This window comes from Pongo abelii, chromosome 16 (assembly GCF_028885655.2).
Source record: "Pongo abelii isolate AG06213 chromosome 16, NHGRI_mPonAbe1-v2.0_pri, whole genome shotgun sequence".
NCBI classification, from domain to species: Eukaryota; Metazoa; Chordata; class Mammalia; order Primates; family Hominidae; genus Pongo; species Pongo abelii.
This window is the reverse complement of record NC_072001.2, coordinates 26,392,111-26,411,835: the sequence shown is the minus strand read 5'-3', so window position 1 is coordinate 26,411,835 and position 19,725 is coordinate 26,392,111. Positions and strand designations below refer to the sequence as shown.

The window sequence follows — 19,725 nt, the reverse complement described above, 5'->3', positions numbered from 1 at the left end:
TTGGGTCTTTCCATGCCTTCTAGTCTGCTGTGGACTAAGTGTCAGCTCCCCAGGCCAAGTGCCCAGAAACTCATCCCTTTCTTCACTCCTGCCCTGCAACCACGGCCCAACAGTGTCCCTAGGGGCTGTAATTATTCATTCTTCACACATTCCTTGCCTGGCACGCTCAATTGCTCGCTCACTCACTCCTGGGCTCAAACCAAACATTCTCTTCATGAGTTTCTTCAGTAACTTTAATGTGGCCTTGAGGACTTATGAGTGTCACAAAAACTTGCAAAGCTTGAACGGGGGCACTAAAAAAGTGGAAAATCCCAAACTATCATCATTTAGATTTATGTCGCTGGACATTTCATTTAGTTACAAGAGCGGTTATAATAGAGTGCCTCTTAAAGCTTAAGTATTTAGAAGGAAAGAGACAGTACAAGAATACACTAATCAACACGGAGCAATTGAACTAAAAAGTCAAGTCATAGCAGAGAATACAAGAGGTAATTATTCAGTGACATTATGTATTTTGAAAATTAAAAATGGCAAAGTTCACTGTTTTGCCTCCTTCCAGCTAGTTCCCACTGTCAACCTACAAAATGCAAAGTGCTTTGATAAGCCTAGAATTTTAAAAATCTCTATATAGCTCACTTTGCACTAACCTGTTAGAGTAAGTGTAAATTAGTTAACAGCACTTCACTGTGAAGCATCAAAACTAGTGTTTTGCCATACATATTCACAAAACCAGTCCCTTACAAGCCCTCTTCTCTACCATCTCAACAGGCTCCACTATCAGTATAATGGAATTCTAACATGTTTTGTTTTACATTTCAGGGTTTTGTTCTGATTGTTGTTGTTTTCACAGTTTCCTTTATAATGCAAGTAGCCATACAGAAAAAAAAAAAAACCATAGAGCTGCAATCTAGAAACATTCACGCTTTTGTGATAATACACAGAAAATAGTTTAGTAATATGTAAGTCTGATGTGTGAGTCCCTCTCTGGCTGACTGACGGTTCCTATTAATATGGCAGCATAAGCAGGTTCTGATTTTTCTGTTTGCACATTATTGCATAATCAAATATAGTCTTGGGCAAAGGTTGCCATATCAGGAAATTAGATGTCAATTAACAGAGGCTTGCTTTCCTGTCAGCCTTTGTTTAACAAATTCCATCTGCTTTCCTCTGAAGGATGTTGGAGAAGAGAATTTTCCTTAATTATTTTAGAAACTCAGAGATGCGATAAAAAGAGAAAAAATACTGAGCCAAACAGACTCATGAGGTATCCAAACTTGGAGAGAGAAACCAGCAGGTAAAGCCATCACTGCTTATCTCCTAAGGAGAGGTAAATGTCATTCAGGCAGGCAGCTGAGAACCAGTGCGGGACAATCTGCCCCATTAATTGACCTTTTCTTCTTAATCTCAACAAACCAACCAATGCCCACAATCTGTACCCACCCACCAATTCTCAAGAGCTGATTCTACCCCAGGTGTGCTAATGCAGTTACATTTGGAACAAAGTGCATCCCCCTTGTAAGCATCTGAACTTTGCAAGAAGCAGCCATACTTCTGAAAGAGAAAAAGAAAAAAAGAAAAAAGAAAAAAAAAATCTTAAGTAACATATGTGACACCACCATTGTAGACAAATTATGTCAAGGTGGTAAATTAGCGCAAATCACTTATTTACTCTCTTTACATTGTAATTTCCTCCACACAAACACTAAATCCATTACCAACAGGATTTCATCTACAGTGGAAAAACCTAAGTTAAACACCTGGAAATTGCTTGTGGGGGTCACTGGCTACTTCCAAGTTTGGTACACGCTCCACATTTGGATCTATATAATCCTAATCCTGACTGGGTAGTTTCCTAAAACTTAATAATTGGCACATCCACCTTTTTCCTTTGACAGAATAAAATCAAGCAATTTTCCTGGTCTTTTTGCACATCTCTGGTACAGGCAGACCAAAGTCTTCATCTCTACACCTGCAGCGGTTTACTTGCTCGGACTTTATGTATATAAAATGTTTTTATTAATAAGACTAGGAATCAAAAAAAATAGAATATAGCAAATTTTATTTTATTTATTTATTTTTTTTTTTTGAGATGGAGTCTCGCTCTGTAGCCCGGGCTGGAGTACAGTGGCGCAATCTTGGCTCACTGCAACCTCCGCCTCCCGGGTGCCAGTTCAAGCAATTCTCCTGCCTCAGCCCCCTGAGTAGCTGGGATTACAGGCAAGCACCACCAGGCGCAGCTAATTTTTGTATTTTTAGTAGAGACGGGGTTTCACCATGTTGGCCAGACTGGTCTTGAACTCTTGACCTCGTGATCCACCCGCCTCGGCCTCCCAAAGTGCTGGGATTACAGGCGTGAGCCACCATGCCCAGCCAAAACATTATTTTTTGTAGAGATGCCATAATTGAGGTCCAAGCTTAAAATTATCTGCATTAAATGCTGGCTCCTCGCCCCACACTGGCCGAGTGCAGCACTGCAGACGATACTGACCACACCCCTGTCCTCTTCCTTTTGGTCTGGATTACGAAGTCAAAGAATGTTAAGATTGTTACTAAAATACCAAAAAAGATTAAAAAATGGTGCATGAATTAAATGTATGTAAAATGTTCTAAAAAACCTGAATATGGACAATTTGGAACCCAACAACAAAAACTAAGGTACTTCTCTACTGGATGGTTCTTCTTAGGTAATAAGGGAAATGTTATGCTTTGGATACAAGAGAAACATTTTAATAGCTCACTGGAGGTTTTATTCACAAACTAATAATTCTAAATTCAGACCAAAAAAAACTAATGCAACTATGTTTGAGACCTGAAAATTACTGAGCATGGATCCGGATGTTAAATCCCAGTTGTTTATGTACAAAGTAGCTGAGGCTCATAGCACACAGCAAAGGGAACCTGAAATAAGAGTTCCCGGGTTCTACACCCACCATGCTTTGACAACACAACTGCAAGCTGCCAGAGGAGATGGGCTCAGTGCCACTGACCACCACGTGGACAACCAATTAAACCACATGCAGTATCAAATGACAAGAAGCTGCGGTCTGTGTAAAGCAAATAGAAGGTCTCCTTATGTTTCAAACAGCTCACGGACTCTAAGAAACATGGAAATCAGAGCTGCAAGGCAACTCAGAGAGCATCCATTCCAGCACCCTCGTTAGAAAGATGATCAAACTGAGTCTGAATGACTTGCCAGAGTTCACACAAACCCTTCCTTGGGATCTAAACGTTCTTACACCTCAGATTTTCCACTGCAGAGGGCGAGCTTGAAAGCTAAACCCTCTATGTTCTCTAAAGGCAAAATACCCTAAAGTATGGAGGAAATTGCCTAGATAATTAACATTCCAAACAGTTTATGATAATAAAGTAAAATCTTAAGCCTGGAGAACCATGTTTTATTTAGCATATTTAGTATTGCTTCAAACTTTATCTTTATTTTATGATTGAAAAGTGGTTCTCCAGGCATAAGGAGAAAAAGAAAGATGAATGGATAATTGATTGATTGATTGATTGATATAGATATAGATATACATAGATAAGCACTGTATTTCCAAAATAAGAATGCTTCTTTTAAAAACTGGTTTTCTCTGCTTCTAAATGCCAACACACACACACGCACACACACACACAAGCAAACAAACAAAAACCCACCACAATTAATTAACATTTTTTAATCTCTTTGAATTTCTGGATCTGCTTTCATTTACTCACCCATGATCACCAGCCTTTTACAATCCCTAAGCCAAGTACAGGCCAGGTCCCAGAGAGGCCTCTGCAGTGGTGGTTAATCAATATTGTCCTCTTATGAGAGTACTGTGCTTTACAGAACAGTCCAGAAAATGCATCTGCCCCCGAGCTACTGTTAGTGACTATTCCTGAACAGGTATACACTCTTCATAGAATTATACAAAATTAGGCCAGGCGCGGTGGCTCACGCCTATAATCCCAGCATTTTGGGAGGCCAAGGTGGGGCGGATCACCAGGTCAGAAGTTAGAGACCAGCCTGGCCAACACAGTGAAAGCTCGTCTCTACTAAAAATACAAAAAAATTAGCCAGGTGTGGTGGCACATGCCCGTAGACCCAGCTACTTGAGAGACTGAGGCAGGGGAGTCACTTGAACCCGGGAGTCTGAAGTTGCAGTGAGTCAAGACCATGCCATTGCACTCCAGCCTGGGTGACACAGCAAGACTCCATCTCAAAAAAAGAAAAAAAAATACAATATTAGTCATAAGAGAAATTTTAGAGATGACTTCCTCCAGAGGAGGCCAAATACTTTCATCACTAGAATCTTTCATCCAAACAGAATTTCATTTTATATGTAAATATAACTGATATAAAAATTATATACTATACTATATATTCTCACTGTATATAATATAAATTACATGTCACCATACCTGTGTATATAATAGAATATATTCAAAGATGGAAGGGGACTCTCCCTAGTGGGAGGCAGTGTCTGAGCACTGCCTGTTTCCCCTGCTGCTACAGCCCCCAGGAGGAATCTCCAGGTATCCAAGGCTACCAACCACGGCCACACCCAGTAGCTTCAGGGAGCCGTATTTTGTTCTCCAAATTAAGCTACTATTATTGACGCCTCTTGCACTTTCTCCTCTTCAACACACACCTCTATCCCTCTTATTTAGTTAGTTAGTTAGTTAGTTAGTTAGTTAGTTAGTTAGTTAGAGACAGAGTTTCTCTCTGTCGCCCAGGCTGGAGTGCAGTGGTGCGATCTCAGTTCACTGCAGCCTCTGCCTCCCGGGTTCAAGATTCTTGTGACTCAGCCTCCTGAGCAGCTGGGATTACAGGAGAGCGCAATCATGCCCAGCTAATTTTTGTATTTTTAGCAGAAATGGGGTTTTGCCATGTTGACCAGGCTGGTCTTGAACTTCTGAGTTCAGGTAATCCATCCACCTTGGCCTCCCAAAGTGCTGGGATTACGGGCATAAAACCCCACACCCAGCCCTCTTTATCATTTACTCTTATAATAGGTACAAGAACATCAGAAGGCTTAATACATACAAACCTCCCCTCAATGTCACAGAGACTGTTACTGTAAAACAAAAAATATCTTATTTTTTAAAATCAATTAATTATAACAAGTGCTTTAATCTTCATTTCTGGAAAATATCATTCATCTCCTTGTAAACGGGTAGATTATTTGTCAAAATTTTGCCTTCAACGATGTGGGCACTGTCAGTCAAAGTGGCTTTGCTAATACAGTACTCTTCTCTGCTATTGTCATTAATATGGAAGACCATTCTGTACAGTCCTTTAGGCCCATATTTCTTAAACTGTATTCTACCAAAACCTTCGTGAAGAAGTGCTAATTAAGGGCCCCTCACCCCTTCACAAAGAAAAAAAATTTCCAGTCAAATACATCTGGAAAACGTTGAATTCTTCACCCACTCATGAAGATTTACAAAATCATTAATGTATTAAAGAACCTGACAATTCCTGCAGCAAAGAAACCTATTTTATGTGTTGGCCATAATTTCCAATATTATTTGAGCAGAAACACTTAGATTACAGGACACACATTAACGTTCTATAGGACGGTGTTCTCTAAGCAACATTGTTTTAGTCCATGCCACAAGGAATGACATCTCACAGGGAATGATTACAGGACACACATTAACATTCTATAGGACGGTGTTCTCCAAGCAACCATTGTTTTAGTCCATGCCACAAGGAATGACACCTCACAGGGAATTTTACTGCCCAGGGCCAAATCAAAAGAAAGATTCAGAAATGAAAACTCATTCAATGGCACAGTCCAATATACCCTCATACCAATGAGTTAACTGCAGAATGTTTAACAGCCTCAACAAAGAATATCGCACAATCAATCCAGGTCTTCAGACAGGTATCCCCGCCCCCTTTCTAGCATGCATACTGCCTTGGAAAGGCAAGGCATTTTGCAGGCCCTGCCCTAATTGTGGACTCTGCGCCTTCAGCGTGTATCAGTGGTGAGAAATTATACTTGGAGGGCACCTGGCAGTAACTCCAACGCCTCCCAAGGGTTCTTGGCCCATAGCTTTGGAACCACTGGTCTGGGCCATAGGGATGGCACTGTTTTCCACAACTCAGATATTTTTTCTGGGACAAGTTCACAGGGATCTTCATGTTTAAAGTTACGGTTAATTTTATGGGCTAAACACCCAAAAAAGAGAATCTCTGCAAAAAAACAGTTCCAAAGATACACCTTTACTGCAAGGGCCATTGACTCCAAGAATTCACTCAACAAATATTTACCAAGTATAACCTACATGGCAAGAACTGTGCTCTGTGGCCATTCTAGTATACTTTTGACCTGACATATGGATTTGTCTCTCACATAGAGAATTACAGTCAGCATAATCGGCAAAAATTAACAATATTACAATAAATTATCCAAATTGGTTTTGTTCTTTCACAAACATTTTTGGTCTGCATAGATACACACACACACACACACACACACACACCATGGAATAATGGATGACCCAGAAAACTTGTTCCTGCTGCTCATTAAAACTAATTATTGTAAAGTCTTATTCAAACAAATAAAATTGAAAAGAACAGTGATGTGATGTTGAGCTAACTGACAAATATTTTATACATATATGGCAAACACAGTCAGGGTTATATCATTTTAAGCTAGCAGATTTTGTAATTTTTAAAGTTAATACAAAATAAAACAAAACAAATGGGCCGGGCACGGTGGCTCACACCTGTCATCCCAGCACTTTGGGAGGCTGAGGCAGGTGGATCACCTGAGGTTAGGAGTTCAAGACCAGCCTGGCCAACATGGTGAAACCCCGTCTCTACTAAAAATAAAAATTAAAAAATTAGCCGGGCATGGTGGCATGCGCCTGTAATCCCAGCTACTGGAGAGGCTGAGGCAAGAGAATTGCTTGAACCCAGGAGGCGGTGGTTGCAGTGAGCTGAGATTGCACCATTGCACTCCAGCCTGGGCGACAGTGAGAGACTCGGTCTCAAAAAAAAAAAAAAAATATATATATATATATAAAAATATAATATATATAGTGTCATGAATCATGGCATGTGGATTCAGCAGTTACATAAAAGGAATCTTTTATTGTAGAACTGGGGTAAAACATGATGATGATGTAATCAATAGAATTCATATCCGCTTTTAAAAACAAATTAGGACACTTAAAGAACTGCGATGTTCTCAGATTTTAATCTTATTCTTATTCATGTGAAATGTTAGTACCGCACATGCCAAAGTTTTTGATATCTGTAGTAAATGCTTCTGTGTGATGTTTAAGTTCAGCAGAAAAATGCAAAAAGAGATACATTAGTTAACGTTTACATATGGCTTCTAATTCTGGATGTGGTCTCCTGACTACAAAGGAATGAGGGGCAATCTACATTTCCAGCTACAGAGATCAAGAGACTCACTCTATCTTGATTGAATGGCACTGAGCAAATCGCCAAGAGACCTATCTTAGTCCTCTTCTTCCAAATTTTGCAGCTAGACAATCCTCTTAAAGGCTAGCATAAATGGCCCAGAAGTAAGTTGCACCAGAAACTTGCAAACAAATGAAAACCACCTCTGCTCCACTGCACTGCTGAGTGGGCAGGGGGAAGGGAAGACAAAGCCCAAAGAATCCCTGTATAAAAAGAACGTCAAGGCCAGGCACGGTGGCTCACACCTGTAATCCCAGCACTTTGGGAGGCCGAGGCGGGTGGATCACGAGGTCAGGAAATCGAGACCATCCTGGCTGACACGGTGAAACCCCGTCTCTACTAAAACCACAAAAAGTTAGCTGGGCATGGTGGCGGGCACCTGTAGTCCCAGCTACTCGGGAGGCTGAGGCAGGAGAATGGCGTGAACCCGGGAGGCGGAGCTTGCAGTGAGCCAAGATCGCACCACTGCACTCCAGCCGGGGTGACAGAGCAAGACTCCGTCTCAAAAAAAAAAAAAGTCAAAACTTGCCTATAATATACGAAAGCTCCACCCTCATATATTTTCTAAGGAGATACAAAACTTTCAGTGTACAAAGGAACCAGCGATTGGTGCTTAGAATATCCTCACCAGCACTTACATAGGCTAAATTTTGAGAGAACACTGCAATCCTTTACTCTTCTTTCTGCTTTGAAATTAGCATAAAAGTTCCCCAGTGAAAGAGGTACCAGCTACAGAATACTTTACAGACTTTGTGATCTTTGGTTGGTGGTATTATAATTGGGTGCAATCACACAAATTATGGTTGAATTATGTCCTCTAAAGTAAACACTGTATACATCACATTTAGCCTGTAAGATTCTTCTCTGTCCTGAGCCCAAATTCCGAGATATAAAAGTATTTCATTGAAAATTTACATATCACTTTCTTCATGCACTTATATATTTATTCATTTGTTTATTCTTCATTCATACGTTCCTTTCCACAAATATTGAAAAGGTACCTATCAAATATTGGATCCTATGCAAAGAACCGCTCATAGAAACAGCCCTGCCTCACGGAGTGTATGCTCTAATGGAGAGAGATGGAGAAGAAAGGCTAAACAAACAACCACACCCAAAGAACATTTAACACTATAATAAGTTTTGCAGGAAAGAATAAGTTTTCACAGAAACGCAGAAAGGGAAATGTCTAATTTAGACAGCAACGAAGGTCATGGAAGAAGATAAACTCCCGTGAGCCCTTAATGGAGCATCTTTTGTTGTCCTGTAGCATGACAAGGTAGAAAGATCAAAGAAGCAGAACCAGGTCCCAGCTTTGTCGTGCAGTAAGAGTGAGAAAGTCGGTGCTATTTCCGAGCCTATTTCCTCATCTAAAAAATGGAGATGAGGTTAACACCTCTGTTACCTACATCACCAGCTGATGGATCAAGTTTGATAATCAAATGTGACATAATACCTGAAGCATTTTATAAACCGCAGAATGGTGTAAAACTGTCAGTTACCAACTCCCTAGGTCACACCTCAATACGAATGACAAAAGATTTCAAATGTTTGATGGGCTTCATTTATTTATTCCAAATGTTTGGTAGTCATCAAAATGCAATGATCAGCATGCATAAGACACAGACTGCTATGAGTAAGAAAGGTTCAGTTACCCATAGAAGAAAAAGAAGAGCTGCACTCATATTAGATTCTGAAAAGTCAGTTGATGAATTCAGATGGTTTTCCTTGTGAAAATCAAGAAGTCTGCAGTCCCAAACATGAGCCTTTCTTTCCAAGAGATGTGACACCCTAGGAGAACTCTACACCTGCTATTGACACTTCTCCATTTCTTTTGTTCCTTCATGCATTTCATTAAAAGAACACTGCCCTCCTCATTAACATCTACTCCATTCTTCATTTAAATGAAGATCAAATCTACAAGATACCTTCATTTGGCAAGTAGCCCAAGAAGCAACAGCTATCTTTTTGAACTCATTTTATTTACCACTATCCATGGAAATATAAGCAGAATATTTTATCTTTGGAAAAAACAAATGTTGGAGTCAAAGACAGACACCAGTCATAATTTGGCAACTGCAATTCCAACTGCAATTTACCAGACTTATTTAACTTATTTACATGTAGTTAATTCTTTAACTACATGTAAATAAGCAGATTTGCCCCATCACTTCAAACTAAAGACAACATGCCATAAGATCCTAGAGCCCAGCACAGGCTCAAGCAAGAGGCCATCCACAACAGGACCATGCATGTAAGATCCATTTTTTTAAGAGATGTAACATAAGCTTTACAACCTCCCTGAGGGGAAAGGCAAAAAGCATTCTCTTTTTGCTCTCTATACCATATGTTCTAACATTAAACACAAGCCTCTCTTACTAAAGAGCATATTATATAAGGTATTATTGTCATCCATCTCTGAAGTTCATTATATGCTTTCTTATCAGTGCCCCAGCATTGATGTTATGATCATAACTTATGCATGAAACATACTGTCAGTGAAAAGTAATGTGCTCAATAAACACCCTTACCTCCCAAATGGAGCAACCTAGAGCCAAGCACAGACACACACCCTGGACCTTACCCCTGAAGTGCCTTCCATGTAAGCAGTTTTCCAACCCCAACTGGGTCAGGGAAACTTCCTTTCTGCTGAGTCATCCCCCCAGCGTGCTTTGTAATAAGAACATTAGCGCATTTCCTACCTTTAAACTGCTAATAGCAATTCATATGCAAACTCTGAATATGGCCCAGGCCTCTCCAGAAGCAATCAGTAAAGGACAGCCTGCTAACATGTGATAGTGTGGGTGTCCTCACTGAGATTTTCTCTGTAGAGCTCAGCCTCTTATGATATCACTTTGGTATCAATTGTGTCCCCACACAATGAGCATCTGGAAACCTCCGACTGAATTCCTGAGGATTAAGTGACTTGCCTGAGGCTAGATGTTCCCACGGACTTGGAAACAGAACCCATAGCTCCCAATACTATAAGGCTTTTTTTAAACACACTACATGGACCCCTGGGATTCAGCTCCTCCTGCCTGAGAACCTAGCCAGGGACTGGATGTCCTGTGTTCATTCAGCACTCACCGATGGCAAAGCAGCTTCTAGACCCTGAAGTAGGGGGAAGGAGGACTAATTAACACAAATTTCGTCAAAAGATGTCTAAAAGCTGCATTTTCCAAACCTCTAATCCTAGCTCACTCTAGCCTGAATCTGCCTCTCCTCTTTGCCCCTCTTCCAAAAAGAAAGAAAAACATAAAATAATAGTGCAAATGTGTGTGTGTGTGTGTGATTTTTGTACATGGGTATGACTGTATCCATTTAGTAGTGATACAGCTCCAAAGCTGCTTCTTGAAATGTGCTAAAATTATGTTCATATGCACACTTATTTCACACTTAGACATTAAAAAATGGATTTTATGAGAAGAAAATGCAACAAGTGAGAAGTGAACACAAAACAGCAAGCATAATGGATGAGTATGTTTCATGATAACTAAAAATACACATTGTATGTTACCCAAAAGGAACCCTAATTTTTAAAAACAAAAAACAATAATTTATTATTTATACACATGAAATGAGGAAAAAAAGTCCTGTAGTTACACTTTCATTAGGATTGAGTTAATTTTAATGGATTAATTAAGTATGAAGTAATAGCAAAGTGCAAGTTAAATCACAGGAATTATCATTACTATCACTAGAGTCTGAATCTAGTTTTATGTCCCTAATGCCAGATAGTTAATGAAGTAAAAAGTAAGTACATGTAACTTCTCCAAATTAACAGATCAAACAATGGCTCATTTTAATAAATTTTTTAAAACTCATATTTTAAAATACTGTTTTTAAGTTAAAAATCCCTAATTGTTTTATTTTTCAATATTTTATGTTTCCTATACTTGCAATAGTTTTTCCATTTGTTGATCTCTTCATCTATCTACTCAACACATTTATTGTTCACTAGAACCACTGGTAAGCACCAAAATTATAACACACAGTAATTTTCAGCAGACAGTGTTCTTGGACACATGCAACCTCACTTAAAGAAATATACAAACTAAATCTCAATAATTATCTAGCCATGTATAATTTTTATAGATTATCTAAAATTTTAAATAGGCTCTAAGAGAAACAAGAGGGAAGTTACACAAAACAAAATGTTCTTTGACAAGTATCTGGTCAGCTAATTTAAAAAAAAGAATGTATGAAAAGAAACATTAAAAGATTCAGAAAAAAATGGAAATTTATAACTCCACTATCCATGAAGCAAGCTATGGCAAAACCAATACTAAATATTAAAACATTCAAATCCCTTCCTAGATTGTTTCCACAAAACACCAAAATGAATGATGAGATATGCATTTACATGCATAACTGATCTATATATGTGTTTATTTGAGATCGGAGACATTTTTTGGAGGCATCATCTACACACGCTACCAGTAGATAACGACTGGAGTCTACAATTGTTTAAAGCAAAAAGCAACAACAGCATCATTCTTGTGTAGTACCGTTACTGTTCTCTGCAATCACCCTCAAAAAACTCATGAACAAATGCATACACATCTCTCCCCATTTTGAGATACACGTGGTTTTCAAAGTCCTTGTTTTGAACTTTGGTGAATTTGTATTTATTTCACTAAATACACGTTTTCAAAAATGCATCTATCAAAACCTGAGGGGAAAATTTCAAGAAAGAATCTTCCAAGATCATTTATCCCTCATTCATTCTACCTCACCATCACTAATCCTCTCTCTAAATTAACATTTTGGCCAAAATAGTCATCTTATGCCATATCTCAAATCATGTCAATTACCTGCTTTAAAACCTTTACCATTTATAGGCTCCTTATTTCCTGAAATTATCATGTGAAGTCCTTGGCCTCCTGCAGAACGGCCTAGGTGCACATGGGTTTGTCTTGCTTTCCCAACTTCGTCTCTGGAATCTCCCCTTCTAAATCTCTGATCTTGCTCATCCACCCCTTCGTAACTCTGCCATTTTCTTTCCTAACCCAGAATATCCTCCTTCAAGTAAGCCAGTCAGAATTCTATTCATACCCCTCACACAATTTAAACATAATTTATTTCATGAAAGTTTCCACATCAAATACCTCCTTCCTCCCAGCCAGCTTCTCTCATCCCTTCTCCTCCCTCCCTCTCTCTTCTGTGTGCCTCTGTCACTTGTTCCTCTAATGGGACTTGCCACATCCTACCTGTGAACAAGCGTTTGTCATATCTGCTCTAAGAGTCACAACACACTTAAAGTGAGACCATTTCTTATTGAGTTTCATAACTTACCACACTTAGTTTTGTGTGACCAGTAAGGTGATTAATAAAGCTCATGAATAGATTTTACTGTTTTCAAACAACATTGACTGAGTGGCAGCTCTAATCCTATGCTCATATATTTTCTATTCTTTCCCTGTAAAACGTGAGTCCCTAAATGATATTTAACCATTGCTCTATTTGAGGTTCCTTTAGGAACAGGTGAAATACCACAGCTATTATCATGCACAAATATTTTAAGGAAAATCAGATTTTTCTAAAACATGATGTGACCAATCTGCTTGTGGGAGGAAGATATTTTAAATGGCTGACATTCACATCTGCCCAATAGCCTTCAGTCTCCAATCCTACTGGGATCCTCAATATTTGTTTATAATAGGTGTGTGTTTACAGAGCCAGAAATATTATTGTCATAAGAATGCAAAAAAAATGCATACAAGTATATTTTGGCATGCTATGCATACCTAGTGGTTATGGAATATACACTTAAAGATTGTTCAATACAATGGCTTGTATCTTCCATTTGTCTTTCTGTTACTGGGTTCAGAGAAAATTGAGACACTTCAAATCATAGACTACAAATTACGCAAACATTGATGAAGTTTTTAAACGTACCAACTGTCAGCATGATGCCAGAACAACTGGAAAACTAAGTTTAAAAAATAACTCAAACAAATATGTGATGATGTGTAACAGCACACTCTCCTCACTCCCCGAATTATTCTACTATTGTGTAGAGTTCTTAAAGGGCCAAATCAATACATTTTCTCTTCCACCTGCCATCCTCCGACATAATTATTTTTGACATAATAATCCACTAAGTAATCAATTAACTTCTGTACTAAATTGTCTTCTCTAGAGAATGTGCAGTCCCCAGTTGAGAAAATCACAGATCACAGAGTGTGGATCTTAAATGTATTAACTTGTTTCCTTAAAAACATAAAACAAACATTTTGAGTAAAATTATTTTTATAGTATTACATAAAAAGTAAAATAGACATAATGTTAATTTTTATTGTAAGATAATTTATGCAGTTACATTCCTTCTGTGTTTCTTGCTAACACTTTTACTGATACAATATTTGACTTACAAATGTCCTAAGTGATATACTTTGGAAAAAAGTACATTTTTAAATACATGGGATTGTAAATTTAAAAGCTTTAGATTAACAGTGAAAAATTAATGAGAACAGCTTGGCGTGGTCAAAAGTTTCTTCCTACAACATCCTTAGTGGTAGGTATTTTAAAAGTATCTCACTAACGTCTATTTTTAAAAATAGTTTTACTTTATTTGTATATATTCATATATCTGTGACTTACTGCAAAGTTCCTTAAAATATTGTCCACAAAATACCCGCTTCAAAATATTTGAAGAAGTAGTTTTAAATGCAGAGACCCCAAGACTCCGCCTATCTTGATCAGAATCCCTTGGAGTGAGGAACTAGCAGGCGTGCATTTAAAGCAAGTTTGCCCACGTGATTCCGACGTACACGAGAGTTAAGAAGCCTACCGAGTGGATCTAAAACCATGTCTCACTGTATTCTCAATGTTGTATGTCCGAAAGAAAAGTTGCCAAAAGATTTCTTCCAAAAAAAAATATATTGTTTACAAATGCTCCTCCTACAGTGTCCCTCAGCAGAAAACTAAACTAGTTTTCAAATCCCACGGCGTTTCAGCTCAATTAACAAATGAAAGAGCCATCCTTCTCCTGATTCCCTGGCGTCCTAAAGCGCTCCTGGCAAAAGCCCGCTTCGCACCTCGGGGTACTGACCTCCGCTTCCCACAGGTCAGAATATTGAATCCAGTCTGCATTCACAGAAGACCCAAGTGACACTGGGTCACCAGCCTCCGACTCTCCCGGCAGAGCGGCTCCTCTGAGAGCCCGCCTAGGCGCGGCCTCCCGCTCTCTGAAGCAGCGGAAGCCTGTCAGCACCTCGGACAGAGACTGGCTGTGCCGGGCCCGGGTCTCCCAGTCCAGGAGACAGCCTTGGAAAAACCGCAGAGACACCCCTGGAACGCACAGACCACCGTCTTCGTTCCCCTTTCCTGCAGCCAGCATCTCTTTCCAAACGACAGCAAAGGAAACCTTAAGTACCTCTTACCTAGACTATAGGAGCCACCCCCACATCTCGCCTCTCCCGGTTCCCCAGCGCCTGTTGCTAAGGAGGCGAGACAGCGCTCGGGAAACCTCGGGACCAGACGACAGAGCGCTGGAGGAGCTGAGAGCCCACTGGCAGCGGCAGACGGGTGCACTAGGCCGGCCAGGACCCCTCCGCAGGAAGGGTGCGCCCTCGCGTCTCCGACGCCAGCCCGGCCCCCGAGCGCCCGGGGCGGGTGCAGGGAGCCGGGCAAGCGAGGGGCCGGCGCCCGGGAGCGCGGCTCCCTCTGCGGGCCGGGAAAACTCGGCCCCGGCCGAAGAGGCCTCCGGCCCAGCACTGTGGACGCCTGTGATCCCAGACAGCGGGCCGGGGGCTCAGGGACCGCCCTGGGAGGGCGGGCACTCACCATGTTGACTTCGGAAACCATGTCGATGCTGGCGATGTCGATGTTCATCCCCACGCAGACCGGGGGACCTGCGGGAAGCGCAGGACACGGCGATCAGCCCAGCTCCGAGGCGGGGCGCGGGCGGCTCTGAGGACTGGGGGCTATCCCGGGAGGGGCGCGGGCGACGGGCCCCCACCCCCACCCGCCGCGGCTCCGCTGATGCGGCCCCCGCCTCCCTCCGCCCAGGCCGCCGCCGCCGTGGGTCGCGCTTCCCGCAGCGGCCACGCGCAGCCCACTTACCCCCGAAGTCGGGTCTCAGGCGAATGTCGTAGCCTTTCAACAGCTTGTCCACCGTCTCCTTCACAAAGGACATGTTCCCGGGATCGTTTACACTGGGGGAGGAACGCGGAGCACAGAGAGCAGGGTCAGGGGCGGCTCAGCCGCCAGCGCCCCGCGCACTCCGCGCCCTGCCCGCCGCCCGCCGGCCCACCCGCGACCCTACCTCTGGGCGCAGCACACCACAGCCACCAGCACCGGGGCCGAGAAGATGCCGAAAAGCCTTCCTCCCGCAAGGCCCCACATCCCTCCGCCGCGCCCCGGCACGGGGGAGGGGGCGCCCCGCCGCCGTCGCGACCCGCAGCCGGGGCTGCTCCTGCTGCTGCCGCCGCCGCCGCCGCGCTGGCCCGGAGCGGAGGAGGGCGGAGGGGGAGGGGAGGAGGGGGAGGAGCGGGCGCTGGGAGAGGAGGGAGGAGCGGGGAGGGAGGAGCGCGCGCGGGCGCGGGGCGGGGGAGGAGGCCGGAGAGTCGGAGGCGGAGCCGCCGCTCCGCGCACCCTGCCCTCCCCCACGCTCGCCGCGGCCCGAGTCCGAGGCCCTGGGCGCTCCCCTCCCGCCTCGGCGGCCGCCGCACGGGACTCGGACCTCTGGGACCGCGGAGTGCGGGGGCGACCCGGGCCGGACGCTGCGAGCAGAGCCGCGGCTGCGCGGAGTCGGGAGGGGCGGGGGGTCGGCCACTGAGCCGGCTTCTCTGGGCTCTCGGCGGCCGGGCGAGTGCGGGGAATGTCGCCAGCCTCGGCGCTGGCATAAGCGGCGGCGGAAACGCTGCCCGCCTACCCCGGCCCCAGAAGTTGGCCCCGCACGACGACCACCGCCCGCTGCAGCGCAGCCCGAGAGCCCCCGGGTGCCGCGCCTCTGCCCGCCGGACTGCGTGCCGCCGCCTCCCGACGGTGCCTGCAGAACGCCGGGAAGCCCCCGCCTCACCTGCGGGGCTCAGAGCCTCGGGTCCCCAGGGTCCAGGAGAGCCAGATGGGCAGCAGGAGCTCCAGGAGCCCGGAGCACATGGCGCTGTTCCTCCGGCCTAACCTGCTGGGATCCGCTCTCCCCACTAGTCTCCGAGCATTCAAACGGCGACGCGGGGATCCCCGCCCCTACCCCCACCCCCACCCCCAGGCTTTCCCGCCTGACCCGTCTTCCAGCCCCTGGCGTGGCGGCCCGATTTTTCATTTATAAAATTGGACCATTTTTTTAACAGCTGCTCCTTAAACTGCACCTCTTACCCTCACTCCTGAACATTTCTTGGAAGCACTGAGCCCTTTCTTCTCACATATATACAGATATAATGGATGGTTAAGTGAGGCCTGAATATGTGTTTTATCAGCAAACTGGAATCCCAGCCAGACTTGGAGACTGGATTGTCATTCCAGGTAAAATACGTGCCTTTTTTGGTGCCGCCCAGAGCTATCCGTGGTCCTTAATATAAGGCAAGGGTCCTTGCTTCCCTGCAACAGGCCTCCTTCGGCTGTCATTAGAAGGCTACTGGCGCACTGGCGCAAGGACCCTGGTGTACCAGTGCACACCGGATGCACCCCGCCCTCTGGACCACCACCGCACACCTAAGGGGCCACTCACCTACGGCCACAGGTTTTATATTTTAGTGAATGAGCCCCAGTAAAATTTATCTGTACCTCGGACTTCTAATATTGAAGAAGATGGTTACACAATCCTACTTGTAGCCAACTAACAAAACCTACACATCAAGCTCGTTTTTGTGTTCTGTAGACTTCTTCAGATTATTCCAGGACTTAATGAATGGTTAATAATAGATAACTACTTTCCTGTATTGACTCATTTTTTTTTCCATGAAGCTTCAGCTTTTCTTTAACATCGTTGAGACTTTATATTAGTAAATATGTAAATCTAGATCCTAAATCTCACGCTGGCATGTTTCTGTGCATTAATTTTAAATATAACTGCCTTTTCTAAAAATCAGCTATTTTATTTTTGGAACAGAAAATGTGACCGCAGTACCTGAAAGATTCAGAGATAAATATAGCACCCTAATTATTTTCTGGAAAAGTCTATTCACCACTGCTTTGCATTCAGTGTTCTGTTAATGCACAATGGAATTATCTGGAAAATTATATCTGTTCTGTCACACACACATTCATATTTCAGTTTATTTCTCCTATTTGCATGCAATTCTTTTGGAGAAATGCCCTGCTGGGGATCGTGGCTATAAAAAGTAAACAATGAAAAGAAGTTGTTTGAATAAAACCAACAACATAGCAAGAATTAGCCCCCTTACTACCAGTTTATATGTTCTAAGACTTGCAAAACCACATTACAAACATTATACAACCGTGCATCACATCAGACTTTCTTGGCTTCACCTTCTCTGGAGCTTTTGGCTTTATCACCCCAGCTGCTGCCTCAGCACCCAGTTCTGCAAGAGGTCTCATCAGCTTTACATGGGAACAAGCCCACATGGGATATGCTCACCTCATATCCACAAGGTCTAAGATGCCACGGGATTTGCTCATTACTCACATATATGCAATCTGAAATTTCAGGCAAGTTAAAAGTCTGTGGGGCAGACTTTTGTCTAACGGACACATATCCATGGATCAAAGAGTCTCCCTTTATTGCCTCCTAAGAAATGTCCTGAGATGCAGTCGCTGTTGGCCTCTCAAAGATGATCTTGTGAGATGGATCCATCTTTTGTACTTCATACTCAACAGTGGGTGGTCTGCCTGGTAATGAACCCTCCTATCTGCTCCCTCTCTTTCCACGCCACAATTCCCTTTTCCTTTGCTCCTGTTTTCATTGGAATCAAACATCCTAGTAACATATCACCACCTAAATTTTGCCTCAGGATATGTTTTCTGGGGAACCTAGGCTGAGTTGTGAATTAGTTGGCAAGTCACTAGAAGTGTCACCTAAAACACAGTCTCTTTCAAAAGGCAAAATCAAAGAGAAAGACTGCAAAGGTGTGATCAGGATGCATGGTCTATAAGGTCCTTACACACCCACACACTACTGCAGATCACAGTTGCTGCCCAACTTGCACCTACATCCGCAACAAAGGGTGGACATGCAGCCTGCCGCCCTTCCTCCTTTCTCAGCTCCCTCCAACATAGGCAGCCATCTGGGAGGGGTGGATAAGCACTTAACACCAGCACCCACATCCTTGTGCTCTCTTGCTTAGATAGTAATTACGTATTAGCCAAATCAGCAGAAAATTATTAATTCAGTTCTTACTTGCATTCATTTTAGAATGGAAGAAAAAAAGGCTCCAGGAGTCCCACAGAGGGTAATTTTTCATGGCAGAAGGAAAAGGAGGTGAATGGTGTTTTGTTCATGAGAAGGTGGTTTTAAATGGTCTAGAAGAATATTTGGAGACTCTCAAGATAAAAAGAAGGAAGGGAAGCAGATAGCTGGGAGGCATCAGGTGATCACGTTACCTCATCCGTGTTTGTGCATTTTCATTGCCCCAAATGCCTTTTACCCAAACTGTTTTGTGCAGTCACTCTTCTTTCTTATAGAAAACTTGTTTTTTTAAACAGTATCAAAATTTTCTGGCACTACATTTTAATGCTCTTCAAAAAAACAACTCATAGCACATGAAATAAAATGTTGCATGTATAGTTAGCTGAGTCTCAACAAATGTATAAACTAGTGTACATTTTCATCATTCCCAAAGTTCTCTTGTGACCCTTTGACCCATCTGCCACTGAGGGTTCCAGACAAGCTCTGACCGACATACATTCTGTCATTACACTTGTTACTTTTTTTCTTGCCTGTTCTAGGCATTCTATATAAGTAGAATGATGTACTATATGTTGTTTCATGTCTGGCCTCTTTCACTGGGTGTAATGTTTCTGAGATCTATTCATGTTGTTGCAGATCCATAGTTTGTTCCTTTGTATTGCCAAGTAGTATTCCATTCACCTGTTGATGGGTCTTTCTAATTTTAGTGATTATGAATAAAGATTCATATACAGGTTTTTATAGGGACATGAGGTTTCATTTCTCTTGGACAAATACCTAGGAGTAAAATGGCTAAATCATGTGGTGAGTGTATGTTTAGTTTTATAAGGAACTGCCAAAATATTCCAAAGCACTTGGAGGATTTTGCATCTCACCCACAATGCAAGAGAAATACAGCTGCTCCACATCCTCTGGGTTCATCTTGTTGGGTGTATAGTGGCAACCCATTGTGGTCTTAATTTGCATTTCCCTGGTGATATATAAGTAAGCATATTTC

At 42.8% G+C, this 19,725-nt stretch overlaps 1 protein-coding gene across 3 annotated transcripts in view; it reads right to left on the bottom strand.

Annotated features, from left to right (window-relative positions):
* Positions 1–16,554, bottom strand: part of GABRB3 (gamma-aminobutyric acid type A receptor subunit beta3) — a 225,778-nt gene extending 209,224 nt beyond the window's left edge. The window contains 3 exon segments of one of the 3 annotated variants that reach the window (NM_001131305.1): positions 15,206–15,273; positions 15,485–15,576; positions 16,443–16,554. In NM_001131305.1, coding sequence (NP_001124777.1) covers positions 15,206–15,273; positions 15,485–15,576; positions 16,443–16,522 — 240 coding nt within the window. In that variant the 5' untranslated portion in view covers positions 16,523–16,554. 3 annotated transcript variants of the gene reach the window in all.
* Between the last annotated feature and the right edge of the window lie 3,171 nt (positions 16,555–19,725).